We start from the raw sequence: 20,118 nt of genomic DNA, 5'->3' as shown, positions 1-20,118 counted from the left end.
CAAGAGAGCAGCCCAAAGCAGAGGCACCTTGTTTAGCTATAAATGCCTGCATGGAGCTCTGGAGAGCTCAGGGGTTTACACTGACCTAGTATAGCTCCTCTCCTCACAATCAGCTGATCAACCAGCGTTGAAATACAAATTTTTTCAAGTGAAAGCAGGACTGAATCATTTCCCCTAAGCACAGATGGAGAGACAAAATGGCAGTTAAGGAAAAAGATATTTTCTATTAAAAGTATCATGAGTTTAAAGTCCTTTTCAGAGTGGGACTGGAACTTCACAGTGAAACTGAATTCACCAAGTGAGACTTCTTGTGCAGAAGTCCTTTTCTGTGCGAATCCAAACTTTATGCTCTTACTTGAAAGTTTATTACCAGCTTCTGTTCATCAGTAACACAAAGCAATAGTATCCCACCTCTTTAATCTGCTACTTTTCATTTTGTTTTTATGCTTGTTTTATTTTGTAACCTGGTACAAATAACCAGTAGCAGTAGTAAAAGCAACCACTGTTTCCTGTAGACACTTGCCAGAATTAGGCAGAACTCATCTGTTTTCTCCTTAGTATTCAGATGCAGCAACAAATTTTCTGGTATTTGGTATTTTATCCTGCATCTTCCCCTAAAAGTTCAAATATGAAACATGACAACCTGCTACTGCATAACCTGACCCAACACTACCAAAAAAATTAGAGACCTGAAGTCCTATCAAGAACCTTCAATTTGAATGTAGCACTAACTCCATTCCAAATTCCTTGCTTGTCCGACTATCTCAAGACAGGTAAGAGCAGAACTTGTAAAGGAAAATTATTCCATTAGAAGTATTTGATATCAATTTGCTGTTACTGAAAGCATTTTCTCATGGTTATGCTTTTCTGGCAAGACATACTTTTTTATTTTTGCTTTAATGAAACAGAGTATCTTCTACTTTGTGCAATAGTCTGTCAGTCCCCCAGGAAATATGTTTGTCACTGCTGAAAAGAGGACTGCTAAAATAAACTATACTGTGGTTTTAGCATTCAAAATCTCCTGAAATAATTTTCATAAAGAATAAAATGAACACAGATATTACATTTATTTCTAATTTGAAAAAAAAATGAGCATATTTGACAAATCAATCGCCAACATTTATCATGGTATCTTCTCCTGTTTTAAATCTTTTTTTTTCCCCTAGATTACAGTTTGACCTAGAATTACTGAAATAAACTTTTAAATTAAAATTTAAAATAAAGGAAGCTTGCAGTTAGCTTTTGTAATCATCAGCATGTAATCAGGAAGTTTTAGGAATCAATGTGTTTTGACTATATTTTACAGGCTCAATTCTACTAATAGCTGGGGGGCAGGATATGGCAGAATTCCTGTAATTTTTAAAGGTCTGGAAAGCTGAACTTCCATGCTGCTTGACACTCATGACATTTTTTTTTCAATCTAAATTTGTATTTTTTCCATACATCATGGATTCCAGAGTAAGCCTCAAGTCCTCCAATGTTCTTTCATATGAGATTTTCTCTCTATTGTTAGCAAAATCAGGTCCTAGTTTCCATCTTTCTGGCAGGCTTCTGATTTACTACAATTGATAAATTCTTTCTATATTTGTAATGTCTCCTATCCAACATCTGAATTTCAGTAAGAATACTTTGATATTATTGAATTCTAACACTTGTCAAGCTCTGTCTTGATGCCTCCCACTTACATATCTGCCCTGAGGCAAGTTTTTGTGGTATTCCTTGCATTGCAGGAATTTGGTGAATTTCCATCTGCACTCTTTTAACTATTAATAGGTTTGGAAGTTTACTGTATTACAGGCCTGATTTAAATTTTAATGAATATCCAGGAAAGAATCGTGTTAGCTACACAGGATACCCAGAAAAAGGAAAAATTAAGCAATGCAACAGCAAGGCACCTTTCAGATGACAACTATGTTAGACCCAATTCTGAAACCCAAACATTAAATACACATAGCAAGGCTGTAACATTCTTTTCTCTGTGACCATGAAAATCTGTATTGTAACACACATCATAAACTATATTTTTCTGCTACTGTCAACACACACAGGAACACCCCAATTCATACCTGAAAAGAAGATGGCTGCATGTTTTACAATATCATATGTTTTTAAAATGTTACATTTTTTCATAGTCACATAAATACAAATAAATAAATAAATAAATAAATAAATAAGACAGTTGTTCTCAGCATTTAAAATAATTAATCCATTAATTTTAATTTTATTACAATTTTTTCTTGGACTGGAGCATTTGCTACCAATATTTGCATGGCTAGACTGTGCCCCTGAATAACCAGAAGCATGCACATATATTTGAATAATGCTAAGTTGCATATATATATATATACAAAGAAGGTATCCTATGTATTTTACCCTATCATCAGATAGATTCAGCATTGATATCCTAAGATTATGTGCATAGTTATTTATAGGTTTATTGGAAACAGATAATAAAAACAAATTCAGACCATCCCACTCTAAAAAAAATTCAATTAATTCCAGATCTGCATGTTGCTCAGTGACATGAACATTTGGCACACATTGTGGACTACAGGAGAAGATGTGTAGAGTGAAACAGTGGGTGCTGAGGATCTGAGGTGCCAAAAAAACACATTTCAGATGCTCTTTACTTGGGATTAAGGGTCCATTTGTGGCTGTGGTACCTTACTGGAATATTTCTGGAACACAGCTTTCAGATAATTACATCCATAAGGAACCCAGTTCATGTACTCCAAGACCAAGGTACTGCAAAATAGAGACCATTGGGAGATTCATGTCAAAAGCAGAGTCCTGAATTAAAATGCCAGTATGAATAAGAACTCTCCTTGCACGACCTGCTGGAAGCTGTTGGCAGCACACACCCTCAGATGTGTTGGCCTCACGCACTGATCAAAACAATTACTGGAGGCCTTCACAAGCTCATAATGTAAGACACTGTATTCTTACACTCTGGTTTGACATCCACATGACATACAAAACAAACCTGAAGGGAAAAATGCAACTTTTTAATAGTAAAGAAGGCACTAGAAAACTGATGTTCTGATCCCAGAACATTATATTTTGGGTGGTGGGTTTTTTCTCAGGAAAAAAAAACGGGCCAGAAAGCTGGAAGTTGTCTGTCAGAATTCAGAATAAATCTACTATTGTGGAAGTTAGAAACCCTAATAGTGTCTATCAAATAATTGTCTATAGTGCTGAGAATCTTAAGGATTGTTCATGACAGACACTTTAAAAATATGTTCACCTTAGCCCTTTTTTGATAATCTCTGGGCTGAGACATTTTTTATGTGTGTTGAGATCTCAAACGTCACTAGATCACCATTGGCTATAAATGTTTATTTGGGAGAAGGAGACTTGTAAATATTTTAAGTTTTACACAGTCCTGTTTGAACTGACTAGATGATCAGACCTCTGTGTGCAATGCTTCTCTTTTATGTCCAAGGTAAAGTGGTTGCTCTGCAGCTTGGTAGCCTATAGAGAGCAGCCACCAGGAATGGTTTATTAATGTTTCCAGTGAGAGCTGCCCTAATGAATACAAACATCACAGCCACACAGGTGACTTGGCATCTGCCTGACTACTTTCAGATTGGGGGCAAAATTTTAGACACAACTTGTAAGTGAACGCTTGACTTCCTTCAGAAACTGAGAAACAGAAAAGTTTTCTGATACTCTATGGCACATCAGATTCTTATTTTGGTTCACCATAAACATCAAACTGCTTGGTGTCAAATGACAGCAATGTATGGAAATGTGCAAAGTATCCTCAGCCTTTAGTACATCCATGAGAGTGCCCAACAGCATTCCTTCCGTCTGAACTTAGCTACTAAACAGTAACATTCTCACCCCTCTCTAGAGATGGAGAGGGGAAGTTTTCAAGGCATAAATTACAAATTCTGAAATCAGTGGGAATTAGATGCTAAAGCTTCCATCTGTGCTATTGCATATATTCGCTGTCCATATGCTGCTGAGAGTGCAGGTATGCATGTGCTGGCAGCTGATACTCAATAACACGGCAAGATGCACATGCTGCACACATCTATCCCCTTCTTTCTTCCCCTCACTGAGCAAAACATCATTGACTTGACCCAACCTTCATTAAACAATTGACAATTGCTGTTGTACTAACTTCTCCTAGTGACAGTTCATCCTAATGGCATTAGCCAAAATAAGCTGAGTAAGTCAGTCATGAAAACAGAGCCAAGTTGTCATTGTTTAAAACACTTCAGGTAACCATCACTGTTGCTGCTATCAAAAGACATTCTGGTTTTGTTTGGTTTTTTTCTTTCAGATATAAAGAGTTCAGGACATTCCTTCATTGCTGCAAGCTTCCCTGAGGAGCAGAAAGGAAGCACAGGGGACTTGATCTACATGTACTGCCAGAAGACAACTGAGCAAGGGAAAAGGATCTCATTTGGATCTCCATGTACATTAATGGATGTACACCTTATGGTAGTGGAAAAGACCCTCAGCCAACATAGGCTAGACATATACTTCTCATAGTCAAAATGTTTAAGTGAAGTGGTTTCAACAAGAGAAGCACCAGGCAGCAAAATGCTTGAACAGCAATTTAGACTGAGATGCACAAATATCTGCATGGGCACTTTAAGCTTTTTTTTTTTTCACAATGCCCTAAATATTAATGTGGAAATATACTGGTACTCACAAATCTCTACACAATATTTTGCTGAAACACTTGAAGTTCCAAATTTCTGTTTTTCTTTTTTGCCCATCATTTGATAACTATTTACTGTTGGCTGTTGTCCCAAACAATCTTCCTGAACTTAAAGATTTCATTTTTGGCCTAATTTACAGCATTCCCAAATACCATAGGCATAAACATGAAAATTCAGTGCTCAGCTTTTTCAGAAAGCTGTTGTAAAAGTAGAGATATGTCTAGGAACAACAGCTGAGGAGCTGTTGGGGAATGCTTTTGGAATTAGGGCTCCTTTTCCTAGACTCTAACCACAGCCAATTTATTCTTTAAAATATACTGAGGTTGGTGCCACCTCCAGGTGGCAGTTCCAAGACTTCTTTTTCTTCATGACAGCATTAAAAAAAAAAAAAAAAACTCACTAACTGAAGTATAGGCAAATGATGATGCCAAATTGGTGTTGTTCAGACACTCATGTAGGATTCAGATCACCATTACTGACTTACAGGAAAGCTTTGAAAGCAGAGCACTCTGCTTGAGGCTGACTCAGAAAAGTCCAATGATAGCCTTCAGTCCTGCAGCCTTTCCAACAGGAACAGAAGATGCAGGCTAGAATGTCAAAGATTTAAAACATTACTCAAAGACTGGAAACTTGCCTTCCTGTCCTTGCTCTCCTCTTTGTTATCATGAGCTAACCTTTACGTGAAATGATTATAAAACATCACAGTTTGGAAGGGACCCATATGGATCACCAAGTCCAACTTCCTGCTCCTCACACGACTATCTAACACTAAACCATGACTAAGAGCACTGTCCAGATGCTCCTTGGACTCTGACACACTTCGTGCCATGATCACTCCCCTGGGGTGTCTGTTCCAGTGACTGGTCACCCACACAGTGGAGAACCTTCTCCAAATATCCATCCTGAACTTTCCCTGATGGACCTTCATGCCATTCTTTCACATCCTATTATTTCTGGTCACCAGAGAGAGGAGATCAGCACCTCTGCCTCCCTTGAGGAAGATCTAGACTTTGTGGAGATCACCCTTCACCTTCTCTTCTCCCAGCTGAACAAACCAAGTGACCTCAGCTGTTCCTTGCACATCTTGCCCTTGAGACCTTTCACCATCTTGGTCCCCTCCTCTGGACTCACTCTGACAGTTTGATGTGCTTCTTCCACTAAGGCACCCAAACCAGCTCAGAGCGCTCGAGGTGAGGCTGCACCAGGGCAGAGCAGGGCAGGAGTCACTTCCCAGTCACTTCCCTCACCTGGCTCACTGTGCTCTGCTGACACACCCCAGGGTACAGCTGGCCCTTTCAGCTGCCAGAGCACACTGTTGACTCACCTTCAGCTTGCTATCAACCCAAGCACCAGATCTCTTTCCCCAGGGCTGCTCTCCAGCCTCTCATCACCCAATCTGTTCCTATAAGCAGGGTTACCCCATCCCAGGGGAGAGTCCAGCACTCACATTTGTTAAATGATGCTGATGGAATTTCCATCCCAGAACCATGGCAAGGTGCTGTGATGCCACAGTGATAGGACAGGTGAAAGGATGTCAAATGAGCTTGAAACAAGAATTTTCATTGCTCTTGTGTTTGTCTTTTCTGAATATGCAATCCCTTGGATTATTTGATGTGCAGGCACACTAGTGTAGAGCCCCAAACCAATCCAAGTGAATCTCACTCTAGAGAAAAAAAGAGGTCCAGAAACAAGCCATTTCTATTCCACAAGGTGGAAATTGCCCAGGTGGCATGTTATTCTATGTCTCCACATTCCTACACTCACACTGCAAACCAGGAGAGATTTTGGCCAACTCAGACATAGTACCTCATGAGAGAGCAGATGAGTCATTGCAACTACATGCCCCATCTCAGAAAACCAATGTAGCAGTCAGAAAGGGAGAAGAGGTTAGCAAGCTACTTCATGTTAGTAGCTACTTCATAGCTACTACACCTATGATAATGACATCCATTTGCTGGTTTTGGACAACTCTCACAGTAAAATGTTACTGCAGGAGAGTTGCTCAAAGCATACACAGGTACCTAAAATCTGAAGGTGCTACTCAGGGGCCAAGGAGTGTAGCCTTTCCCCCATACTAAGTTTCTGTAAAACACAGAAAACAGGCAAGCAACAGAGCTACAGTAACCCCGATAGCATCAGTTTCACTGATCTCCAAACATATCAGAGATACAGGCTAGATATTAATTAAAAGCTTAGTCTAGTGCAAATAATTACAGAGTAAAAAGATGAAGTGGGCAAGATTCAAATGAAATATTTTCGTGTTTGTGCTTCTCATAGTACTGGCACAAATTTCAGTGGAGAAAGTATAAGAAGCTTAAATATACTCATGCTTATAATAGAATTTGTAAATAAAACGTCAGGAAGTATCCACAGTGAGAATTAATTAAAATGTAAGGCTTTTTCTAATGCCAGGAAAATCTTACTGACTATGGCTGATCTTTCCACCTGCATTTCCGTCATTTTCACACTCTCATTTGCTCTCTGTTGTTGGTTTTGTTTTTTCGTGGGGACCTGTTTTCAGACTCTTGTCAGTGAAAAGCACCATGCAGCTTGGCTGGATTCTGTGAGCCCTTTGGCAGAAGGAGGAGCTGAAAGTGATGCCCAGAGTGTAGAAATAACTCATTTTAGGGCAAAAAGTTGGAGCCTGTACCTATTTGAGGCATTCCCATAGGTTCTGTTGAGTGTTAGGTGTGTGTGGTAAGGAAATGTAAGAGCCAGGTTTTAACAGGGAGCAATGCTCAGCATTCTCAGGAATTTTTAAGTCAGGCATAGGTGCTCAGCACTTCTCAAAATCCAGCCCTACATGATTTTGAAACACAGGATAATTTCCACACTGGCAGCATCTATGAGTTTTGATATTAGCAGTCCCCTGAGAAATCAAGACAAAAACATACCAATTTATTTGGATTTTACAAGGAAATAGAGCATAAGCTTTATAAATGTATGTGTTTCCTTTGCACAGAGGCCTTCCTACTGAACAATACCATGATGTCACTCAGCTGGCCAAAAAAAAAAAAAAAAGCGATGTGTGTATGAATGATGAACTTTAAGTTTAAATTTTCAGTTAACCAGATTATGAAGTTAGAGAATACAGCAGCAAACTGAATATTCATTTTACTGTGATCATATGAAGTGCAGCTATGATATGAAATCAAAGGGCCATGTTCTGTAAAAAGAGATTAGCTAGTAACAGAAGACAACAAAGACAGAAATTCAGAATACAGCATTGTGCCACTTCAGTTCAAGTAGCTCTTCAACAAGGATCTCTGAGTTTGCTTTACAGGTTGCCTATATTTATCAACTAGTAATACTCAAAAATATTAGCCTTTCCACTTGTTAAAATCCAGATCAAACTGAAGTACATGAAGTAATCATGACACCATGTGTACTTCAGTCCATTTTTCTCATACATATTTATACATATGTATTTTTGGAGGAGGCTTGCCAGGGATTATTTTCCTCACTGGTCCTGTTCAAGAGGTATTTGAGTCAATTTGGTTGCTGTGGGACTTTTGCAATCCAACATTTTGCCACTTGATGGCACCAGCAAAACACTTGATCAAACTATGCGGATTTTAGATTAAGGTAGTTTGAAGCACAGATGTAAATTCTTCAAAAAGAGAAAATAAACTACCTCTTACATCAGTAGATATAAGTACATTGGAAACCTGAGAATAATTCTGTGATGATTTCACAGTTAACTGTCCAGGGCTGTGAGGTGCAGTCCTCATGACAGGTGCTCACCTGAATGGGTCATCCAGGGACACAGGCTGAGGAAGAGATCCCAGCACCTTTCCAGCGATTTTCTTCCTTAACAGGAAGCAACCAGGGACTGCTGTGACTCTGTGCCCTTGTGTCAGCTGTATAAGGAGGAAGGAGATTTTACAGGAGTAGGTCAAATTCTGCCCCCGTACACACTGAAAAGTGCATAACCTTGGACTCTGAATGTTTGATCAGCAGATCATTAAAATGTTTTCTCTGTTATTATGCACTCACATCTTAACCTGAAATATGCTGGGTCTCTCTAAAAATATTTTCATTCATCCTAGTTTAAGCATCTTATTTCCCTATAATATTCTATTTTCTTGGTCTTTAAAAGACCTTTAAATTGAAGGAAAGAATATATCCTTTAAAGCAAAAAGTAAAACCCACACACAAAAACTCTTCCACGTTCATAGTCCAAGGTCTTTCAGAGCAAATATTCTTCCTGCCATCAGAAACTATTAAATGGTGACAGCCACATGGAACCTTTCCTGAAAAATGTACTCTGAGTGGCGCTAAGCAGACCTACCTGGGAGCTATTAACACTCAGTTTATTTACCTTATAGCCTGTGAGGGCTCCTTTGAGCCATTACTGTCTTTTGTGGGAAATGAATTACAAGATATTTGCAATAACTCTTTACACTTTCATGGACCAACAATGCCCTTGCCTTAAAGATGAGCACTATCTATCCTTGTGCAGTTTTGCACACTGGAATCAGTCACTGACTGGCTGCAGATGGGCTTTGCTCAGTGCACTGGCAGTGGGTCACACACACATGCCCTCCCAGTCAAAGGCACTGGAGAGAAGGGGTTGCCTCTTCACTTCTATAGGTGTAATGGGTCCTCAGATTCACATCGAACAAGACCACAAAAATTAGGAAAGGTGATGAAAAACAGCTTTCAGCCACTGCCAAGAGCCTTAGTTATACACACACATATCAGGCTAGATGTGGCAGCTGTCCTCCCACGGACAAGCCACACCAGTAAGGCTTCCAGTAGGTTTAGTGACAGCATACAATGAATGAAAATTGTTTTGTTAAGTTTTTTGGGTTGGTGGCTGGTTTTTTGGTTGGTTTTTGTTTTTTTTTTTTTTTTTTTTTTTTTTTTGGTGGGGTTTTGTTGGTTTTTTATTTTGCCTTGTGGGTTGTAATATGGTTTTGCTGTTTATCAGGCCACAAAGTATTTACATTCCTCTGGCTGTCTCCCAGCTCCTTGACCCATGGTGGTTCCCAGATCTGCAGATTCCTGACCAAGCAGGATTTAAGGTTAGGCAAGATAAGTGATTGCCTCCCTTTGCAAGAATAAAAGGCTGTAGAGAAAGGCAATTTATACACTTGAAACAATTTATTCTCTAGTTGTAATTTTCTTTCTGTTAAAATTGGCAGGAGTGATGCATCTGATTCTCTTAATAATTTACAGAATACATGGGAAAGCAACAGGAAAGAGAAGCAAAATGTTCTCTGGCCTGATCTAGAAAAGAAGGTGAAGGTCATGAGGCTGCCCATGCTGCATCCCTTTCAGGCCAAAACCACACTTGAGAAAAGAAACAGATTTTTAGAGGCCCCTAGCATGTGTCAGAGAGTAGGAAAGTAGCACTAAGTGGGAGACTCTCATGAAGGTCACACAGGTTCCAATGTCTCTCTTTTTCCAATCACTGCACAAGTGCATCTCTCCACTTAAAGCTTTGCCATCACGAGGGAAGCTGCCGAACTACTGCACAGAAGCCAGAGTGTGCATAAGGATATTCTCTCTCATGTGAAACTTGATTTATGCCTATTTTATCAAAAAGTGATTGAAGAGTGCCCATACTCCACTCAATGCTAGGGAAATGGGATGGTGTTCATCTGCACAATTCCCTGGATTTTTTTCTGGGCCTTTCCAAACTGGGAGCATAAATCCTGCCACCACGAGCCTTGACTTCTTTTCACTGGACAAACTCCATATGCTCTGTAGACTGAACATAAAGAGGCAGATGATATAATACTGACCAACTGTTTCTTGTGTGATACTGGCACACTCCAGCAAAAGTCTAACAGAACTCCAGTGAAAACAGTGCCAAATTTTAAAAACTGCTAATATCTTACTTACTTTCCAGAAAAAGCTCTACCTTTCCTCTTTCTCTTCTGCCTTCCATTCTGGGTGGCTTCAGGCCACAGTATGAGTATGAGTTTTAAAAATATAACAAATATTCAGAACAACCATCTACCCTTAAAAATGCAAAACTTTGCTGGCTGTTACAACCTGAGCTCAGAAACCTTCTCTAAATCATGGCAGTCATGAAAATGCATGTTCATCCTTATTTTATTGCTATCTTAAGTTTAGATGTTAAAATGAAAAGTGATATACAATGGTAGTTAAGTAGTTCTGCCGTGCCAGAGCTCAAAGCAAATTGACTGTCCTTATTTATGTGTATGTGTATCAGCACTATGTCCAATTATTGCAATGAAAAACGTAGCAAGTCACACTGCAACACAACAAAACGGAAATTGAAAACACTTAGTATTTCTTTTCAATTCACATTCTGTTACAATAATACAGCTGCAACACAATGAGAATTGAATAGAAATACTAAGAAGTATTCTACATATCTACAGCACTCATAGATATACAGTAGAAATAAATGGAAAATCAACTAGAATTATCTATGGAATAAACTTTCAGAGATTGCTGGTCTGCATGGCATTTCTATAAAGGCTTCCCATTATGAAGACAGATGTGAACTTTGAATCAGAGTCTCAGTTTGTTGTAAATGCAACAATATACAAATGGTTGCCAGAATTCAACACTTTAAGTCCTGTTATCTTTGTAGCATCACACATTAAAAGCAGATCTTTTGTTCAGCTCAGCTGAAGCATGAGTTATGCTGGCACTGCAATTTGTGAGATATCACACCTCATGTTGATTGCAGTGAGTCCCAGAGCATCACAGCACAGAATGAAGTGCATGACTTGTATATCTTGTATCAGAATGTGTGAATAAAATTGATCTGAAGTTTATCTTTTAAACACCCATGTTAGTATGGAAATAAATAAGCATACGACTGTATTTAAACTCTTTTTTGTGAAGGGACTTATTTCCTCTTTGTAACTCTGCAACACTTATCTTTATAGAGACCAATTCAATGATGGAGTGGCCCAGCTGCACCCTGAGTCACAGATGACTTGGAGAGAGCTTGGGAGCAGCTCCCATGTCACAGCTATGTCATTAACCAGGCTACTGAACAAACTCCAGCCATGGGAGGATAGAGCCCCTGCAGGAACTGCTGAGGCTGAAATGAAGGAATCCCTGCAGGGCTAATTAACATCCCAACTGTTCTATGTCCTCAAGATGAGGAAGGGGAGGAGCCTTGAAGTTACCATCATCTCCTACTTGGAAATGAATCTGGGACATCACTCTTCTCATTGAGGGAAACAAGGGGTTATAGCAATATGCAGGTTTTGGTATATAGCTTTTGAAAAAACATTGTGTGACAATGTACAAATAACAAAGCTTTAAAAAGGGCTCTCATCTGACAACATCTCCTACCCATTTACAATAAAGACCCTTTGAAGCAAGGCCTGGTAGATAAGCCTTTCTTATGAAATACACAAAATTTTGGAGCTCTGGGTGAACTACTTAGATTAGCCCAGTAATACTTCAGGCATTTGTTTTGTTTTTTATTATACCAAAAAGAACCATTAAGCAAATCATTACTTTTTCAACCTTAGATATTTTCCGTCTTGGTAAAATTGTCAAGAGACTCTTAGTTAGGCTTAGTGATTAAATTCTTGCCCTTTAAAGTTAGTGGGTTTTTTGCTTGCCTTGAAATAAATAAGTCTCCAAGGTAAAATATAAATAATGTATTAGCATAGTATGAAGAGGTAATTTCTCTGCAAGTATAAAGAGGGTATGTTTTTTGTTTTGCATTACTGATAAAAGGAATTTTTTAAAATTTATTTTTGTACTAATAACACATACCATTGTTAACTAATATAGAGCTTATTACACAAAAGTCTAAGGAGATAGATTTTTTTATTCCTTCACTCTGTTTTTAAAAGACATTCCACACATTATATGTTCCTGATGTCTTTTCAGTCTTTGGCACCTGGCAACACAAAACATTCCTCATGTAATGTCAGTAAGAACACTGCCTGCACTGCTTACACATTGATTTGTCCCTGATGTATACTGATTGCACTGATTCAGATAAAGGGCGGGAGATGCAAATGACAGTGGGTCACTTCAGATAATTCTTCCCTAACATAGGCTTCCCAAACCACCAGACACTTTGTCTAGGTACATTATACCTGTATCTTACCTTTCCTTAATGAAATAAAAGGGCAAGTTGTTGTTCTCAGTCAGAATTGCACAGTGCGCGTTCCTCGGCAATAAGCAGCAGCAACACTATAAAGCACAAAAATCTCGCTATTGAACAAAGCATGCAAAGATTGGGTTTAGAAGATTAGCAGTGTTTGCTTAGCACACACACTCTCCTAACAAATAGTGATCTCGCTGACTTGCCTATGGGATAATTGGCTGTGTTGTTCATGGCTTCTTTACCTGATGTGAGTTAAAGTGTCTAAGAGCAACTACAAAGCACAACTTCTCTCTCATAAAGCAGATTTCTGAGAAAGAAGCCTCAGAAAAGTCCAGCTTGGTGAGACCTCGTTATGTCATGACACACAGCTCCAGGAACTGAATTAATCTGGCTCCTGTACAAGACCATGACTTTGCTTTACACAGCAGCTGGGGGGAGGTGTTCGCTCTCAGCAAGCTGCCGTATGCAGTGGTGCTAAAGTTAAATGAATCCAAACAGGGATTCGTTTAACAGCCTGCTCTTTCTTACTGGAATAAACTGCCACATTAGTTTTCCTCAGATTTCATGATACTCCTGATTTTATTAAGTCTTAAATTTCTATCATTAAAAATTTATAGCTGAAAAGAACAGCCACAGGAACATGGGCGCTCCATGAAATGCCAGTTCTCAGTATCCCATAAAATCTCCAGCTTAGCTTTATCCTCCTTCCTCACAGAAATAAATGTCATCTTAGAGGCAAGTTTTGATTACACAAGCACAAACTCAGTTACTATTAATTGGAGCTGTGCAAGAATCTTAAATTCCCTTAAGCCACATAAAAGTAAATGAGAATCAGTATGATTGATCATGTAAAAAAGCTGCAAGGGCAGCATCATTGGGAATTCTTGCTTGCAGGGTGCGAGAAAAAGGGGATTAAAAAACTAAGATACTACCTTTTTGATTCTCACATCTCTCCCCGTTCTTGCAAAGTGTTATATTTAATCCAAAGCTCAGTGAAATGTGAAATAAGGAAATTTTCTTTCTTTCTGTCCTTCTTCCTGAAAACTTAAACCAACCCAAGATCATTGTGCCTGCCATTTTCCCCCTCTTACCCCTACCCTACACACATTTCTAGGTACACCATGTTCCCAAACTTCAGATCACCTGAGGGTTGAGACACTGGGATCAATTCAAGCAGTCATCAACCTTTCCATCCCAGTATCTCTAGCAAGACTTTTGACCTGGTTGTTCTGAGGAAGACCAGAGGTAAGAGAGAACTCCGCTGGTTTACCCTTTATTCTTGAAACTTACCTAAAACCACTATGGCAGCTGGGACTCTTTTCTGCTGAACAGAATCTGACTACACCAGTGGTCAAGGTAAGCATTTTGGCTTAAAATAAAGCTGTATGTGCTGACAGTTGCAGTCTCATGGAGGATGTCTCAGCACTGAGAATAAAAGCAATTTGTGGCCCCCTTGTAGCCTCAGAAGCCAACAGAGCTATCAGCACAGCTGCCATTCCCCACAAAAGCTGATGGATCTCTTAGTGTGTCTGATATCTTCTGCCAGACAACTAACTTTGCACAGTTCAAAACAGGGAAAGAAAAATGAAAGAAAAAAAATCATCAGTGGGACCCAAAAGTAGCATTTTTTGAGCCAAAGTCATGCCTGCCACCTGCATTGGGGTCAAGAGAAATACCCATGGAACAAGAGCTGAATGATTTAAAACATTTTATCACTACACAAATAGTAGAACAAGATCCAGAGAGAAGAAACAATTCTTCCTATCCCTTATGAAGCCTGAGATGAAACCCTGGACATTCATCACTTGCAGAACACTATGAAAACTATCATGAGCTGTTTGTTTTTAACCCCAGCAGCATCTTACCCTGAGAGTGTTTTACATCAAATATTAGAGGAAAAGGGCATGAAATCATTGTTCTTAACTGACAGGTACTATGTTTCAGAATACTTCAAAGATCATCTTTGTGAACTGATGAGGAGCACTTGGCAGCTACTGACTGCACAGGGTTAGGGGGAATTTGGGACAGGAAAAAGCCAGCACCTCTGTGTGCCATGGCAGTGCTTGTCAGGAAAGGTTTGGCAACAACGGTTTGAAACAGAAAAAGCACATGCTGGCCTGGATAAGAAGCTTTTCAGGAAAGTAAAAGCTGATAATGTTAAGTGGGAGGTCAATTAGCATTAATTAGCTGCCACTCCCAGTCATCACTACAATGCTGTACTGTTATTTATATAATTAGGTACATGAGTGATTTTTAGGGAAGTATTCATCCATCCAAAACCAAAATCCTTCCATAGAATATGTAATGCTAGTAGTAATAATTTTTGTCAGTTTTCAGTGATCAGTGGCCAATTTAAGAAACACTAATCATGTGTGGAGGCGGATTTACAAAGCCTATTTTTGCACAACAGGAGGATCATCAGAGACCGAAATCTATTTCCAGCAATGTTTAACAGGTTCAGAATTATCAGCTAAGGGGACAGTTACCATGGGCACTTAGGAAATACTTTAATTTCATCTGCTGTTCCCTCCACATGTTTTGACTTTCTCAGAGACTGGGACACTCCAGTTCTCATGACTGAAGGAGAAATCCCTGGTTAAATACAGATAACCCAGACAACAGCCTGGTAACTTTTACCAACAGATGATTGTGCTTAAAAGCTTTGGGTCTTTTCCACACCTCTCCTTTAAACTCATAATATCTATTATGTAATTAATGCTGGCAGCATCATGAGGTAAATAAGGAAATGAGGCAGAAAGACTGGAGAGAGAAAAAGTGGTGACAGAAACAGGGTTGGAACTAATTCCACTGCAGTTTCATTTTTAAATGACATCTAGAAAAACTTAGTTATTCCTGATGGTGACATTAGGGGTTCAGAATGAGCTTCACAATTCAGTAAGTTTTAGAGTCTGCTGTTCCTGTTTGTAAAATCATGCACAGAAAATGAAATAAGAACCTTCCCTGCTGGTGTGTGAATCAACCCAGAGCTCCTGCAATTGGCAATGGCAAGGTGGCCTTCTGCAAAGGCAGCTTTTTTCTGGTATAAGATCGAGCTCTCAGCTGCCTGTCACCACCTCTTTGCCTGAGACGATTAGATTTTCAGATCTAGTGCTGCAGATGATCATGTACAGTACTTCCACTAAGACTTCATCACACACACTGGGTTAACTGATGTTGATAAAATAGCTGATCTGGTCTAATCCTGCTGACTTTGTACCAAAAGAGTGAGTTCTGTTTGCACATCCATCAGACCAGTTCCCAAAGACAAAAGAGACATCAGCAGCAGCTCACAGAAAGCACCTCTCCCACCACCACAGCTGTCCTTATAGTGAGCATTCATCTACAGCTAAAAATGCAGATCTATCTGTCATTCTGCTCCATGCACACGCTGTTTACAGATGTGGCAATGGAAACAATAACAGGCAGTTCATTTTAAGGCAGTTTATAACTGTGACTACGACAAAAAAAGCTTACAAAGCTTTCCCTGCCTACCATATGTGGCTACCATGAGAACTTGGATTCCAAGTTATTTGACCCAAGTTCAGCACAAGTACATACCTGTTGAAACTTCCAGTTGAGTACTAATACTGCAGCAAATATATTTTCCTCCCACCCGATTTAAATTTTATTAGCATTTGCTAAACAGATAACTGAGGGAGAGGAGGGTGAACACAGGTTATTTCAAGTCTTTAAAATAGTCTTCCCCATACAGCGCACATATTTGTTTTATTCCTTAGCTGTTTCTTCTAATCCTTCAGCTTTACAAGTTTGCAGAAGAAAATGGTCAAATATATTATCCAAATCTAAACATTATTCAAAGATAGTGGCCCTCAACCCCATTTTAAAGAGCTCAAATATAACTTTTCTCCAATTATAACCAATATGCTACAAAACACTGAAAGGGCTCTGAAGATCACAACATACAGTCAGGTCTTCACAGGTAAGCAATTTTTATTAAATTAATTTAGTTGGGATAGCAATGTGAGACCACAAGTTGTTAGGCCCTAAATTACTCAGACACTGATTTTTTGTTATTTAGTAACAAAGGACACATAAACTGTAAATTATCTGAGGCTTTTCAGGGGGATTGTAGATTGGTCCTGATTTTCCTAACCCATAAAAATGTGTGACAATAAAACATGCCTCTGTTTAGGAAGAGTTCCAATATATTTCCTTATATCAAAGCAGTTTGCAGATTGACTGAACAACTAGGTGAAGAACTAATAAATACTGAATTTGCTAAGAATCTCACACTTCCACCACAAGTAATGCTGGCAAGAGTATTATCAGAATCAGCTGGCAGAATTAAGCCTTCTCTTTGACAATACTTAAGCACAGGGCAAAGCTCACTCCAAAGCAGAGACAAAAGTTCACAATACTAAATCGGTCCTGACACAGCAGGTTGACAGAATGGATTAATGGCTTCTTTGGGGTTTGCAGAATGGGAAGTTACTGTGATTATCTGCTTACTTTTTATCTTACTCTTTTAAGTCGGCACCAACGCACAACAGAAATTCAAAAGACCTTTAGCCTTGAGCAGTATGTGTAACAGTGTCCATAAAATGAGTTGGCAGATGTCATGTGAATGGGAACAATCAGGACAGCCTGACTGAACTCACCAATTTACTGTCCTTATTACATTATGTGTTTGATAAGTGACTTATTACCATTGCAGACTATTGCTTCCTTACTAACCACACCAGTTCAAGTTTGGCAGAGTTTCTATGATTCCATTTCCATGAGTGATTTGCCTTTCTTCCTCCAGGGTGCATCAATAACACTGGCAAATTCTATTTTAATGCCAAGATTTACTCTTAAGCATGTATAAAACAGTATTGAAAAACTGTGTTTGTTGTCTTCTACATTTTTTTTATATTCTCTGTGACCTGTATAAAAGTGAAAAGATATTATCTGCATTAAATGCTACTCATGCAAGCAGAGCACAATGTGGTATATAAGCAGAGCAAATCAAGTTGAGAGTTGTGTTTTGCTAATGCCTCATTACTTGTGATGGCTTTATAGACACAGTTCTGATTGATTGCAGCTCTAAGCAGTTGTAACTGACTAAGCAATTCTGCAGGTAAAACAGAAGAGCACATTCCTGCTCTGCTGGCTTTATAGCACCTTGTCCTAGGGTGAACTACACCAGAACACACTTCCAGATTCAGACTGCATGGACTTACATAAAGCAGGGCAACTAAGTAAGATGCTGTCATTTTCTTAGTTATAGTTCCAAATGGACCTGGATAAGAAGTTCCCAGATTGTCCTGCTTTTCTTCTATTGGATTAAAAAAAATCCAAGTAAAGAAATCCCTTCTGATTTACATTTTACTTTTTCTGATGCATTTACAAATTTCTGATAATTGAATCTCTGTATCTGAAATGGAAAAGCTGTCAAACTTTTTTTTTCAGTGTGATGAAGGAAAAAAAATTGGTTTGCTTTATGATAATGAACACTTCAAAGAACACTTTCAACAGTTTGTCTCTGGAAATGAAAATCCAGACCAGCACCTTACATAATTCAAAACTGAGCAGTTTTATTGCCCTCTGGCTTCCAAAGTGTGATTGGCAGAGGCCTATCCTGGGCCGTGGTGATTTACCTGAACAACACTCATCCACTTAAAGCGTATATATGTTGAATATCAAACACTGAGATCGTTCAGCACAGTAACTGCTGAAGTTCATTCTTTGGCCATGGGACTCAAATGTACTTTATGTTTGAACAGTTCCTTTGGCTCTGCACCAGCATCTAAAGCCTCAGCAATGTAAAGGATTGATAAAGGCTAACAGTATGTGAGCAGTGGATCAAATTGTGGTTGAGAAAGCTAAAAAGTCACATACAAGTGAGCATCCTAAAAACCACCTGCAGCTGCTCCTAAAAGAACTTAAAAACACACTAATTCAAGTCACCATTCACACTATCACTCATTTGAGAAGACAGATGCTTATAGAAGAAAGAAAAAAGCACAAGACATTTATACCCATTTATATCTTATGCACCAGGGTGGAAAAGAATATCTGGTTCTCCAAAGCATAAAGAGTGACTCTGAGCTCCCTATAAGACAGAGCAGTAGTGAAGGTCTGGGCTGTTTCTCTTTACTGAGTGACCTCTAATTGTGCCTTTTCAGGGCAGTCAGGGCCAATGGTCTGCTAAAATAAGCAGTTCCTGCTAAGAGACATAGATGGCAGTATAAATCCTGCTACTTTCTTCATACAGAAACACTTCTGCTGGTCTGTCACAAGTGACACCTCCTGAAGTAAGTAGGAGCTTACTGAAGCTCCTGAAGCATTGCATGCTTACTTCAAAGTGAATATCCTCATGAATCATTTCTGCAAAAACAATACTCCTTCAGAAGCCTTCACCTGTACTCAGCATTCCCACTGTTGTCACCAGCTACTAAGGCACAATGCTGAGTGAAATAAAAAGAGCAGCCAGCCTAGGTCAGCAGTGCAAAGTGACAGAAAGCACAAACCAGAAATGGGATGTCAGCCAAGAGCAGGACATTCTGTCTCAGACATGCTACCAGAAAGTTCCTTATCTTGATCAAGCCCCACAATAAACAACCTTCTGAAAATCACTGATGTTGCAAAGAAGCATTGTAGAGGTGGCAGCTTTCAGGAAGGCCCAAATTTGAACCCCTTCCAAAATCGGCATGTTCACTTTCCTATGAAGACTTCAAGCCCAGATATTTGGATCAAAATACAATATTGAAAAACTCAGCCTAAGTAAGCCAAGCTTACCACTGGTTGTAAAGCATGAAGAAAGTGGAATTTTGTTGCACAGACTTTGCCATAAAGAAACATGTCTGCCTTCATGGAGACCACAGGATGGGCCAAGAGAGATAACACTGCCTGAATGGATCTCCAGCTGTGAAGTTCCCCAGCTCCAGTCAGGGCTGATGGAGCTGCAGCATTCCCTCTCTATGACAGCAGCACAAAAACATGGACATCGTTCTGTAAAAGGAGAGAGAGAAAATCCTCACAGATAACACTACTGAAAAAGACACAAGAACTATGGTTTCAATAATTTTTTTATTTCTTTAATTGACAAATTTTTTTAAAAAATGGAGTAACAAATAAAAAGAACTTCAATACAAACTGTCTGGCCTTTCCCAGGGAACCATAATAAATTCAAACAGTAAAGAGAAGAGCAATTAGAGTAGCCCAGGACATGTGCAGACCATTTTAGAACTCTAGAAAAGCTTGAGCTAGAGGCCATGAAAACATGACTACTCTAGAGAAACACATTAGTGGGATAAACACTGGTTTGGAAAGAGTTGGTTCATTAAAGGCCAAATGGATTAATAAATGAGCATTACAGTCGGGCTGGGAATAAACTTAGGGTGGGTATGACAAGATGATTTTTGATGTTCACAGCAGGGAGCT

At 39.2% G+C, this 20,118-nt stretch overlaps 1 protein-coding gene across 1 annotated transcript; it reads left to right on the top strand.

Annotated features, from left to right (window-relative positions):
• The first annotated feature begins 628 nt into the window (after positions 1-628).
• CUNH7orf31 (chromosome unknown C7orf31 homolog) lies at positions 629-19,721 on the top strand. Its single transcript, XM_054274054.1, is given in 8 exon segments — positions 629-773; positions 3,400-3,442; positions 4,289-4,449; positions 7,614-7,719; positions 13,793-13,977; positions 16,580-16,669; positions 19,325-19,449; positions 19,452-19,721. Coding segments are annotated over 8 exon segments (1,125 nt in total).
• The last annotated feature ends 397 nt before the right edge of the window (positions 19,722-20,118 follow it).

The sequence above is a fragment of the Melozone crissalis genome, unplaced genomic scaffold (assembly GCF_028551555.1).
Source record: "Melozone crissalis strain CALT ecotype California unplaced genomic scaffold, PUWL_Pcris_2 ptg000016l_1, whole genome shotgun sequence".
Lineage (NCBI taxonomy): Eukaryota > Metazoa > Chordata > Aves > Passeriformes > Passerellidae > Melozone > Melozone crissalis.
The sequence above is the reverse complement of the archived record's forward strand: the minus strand, read 5'-3'. Positions and strand labels throughout refer to the sequence as shown.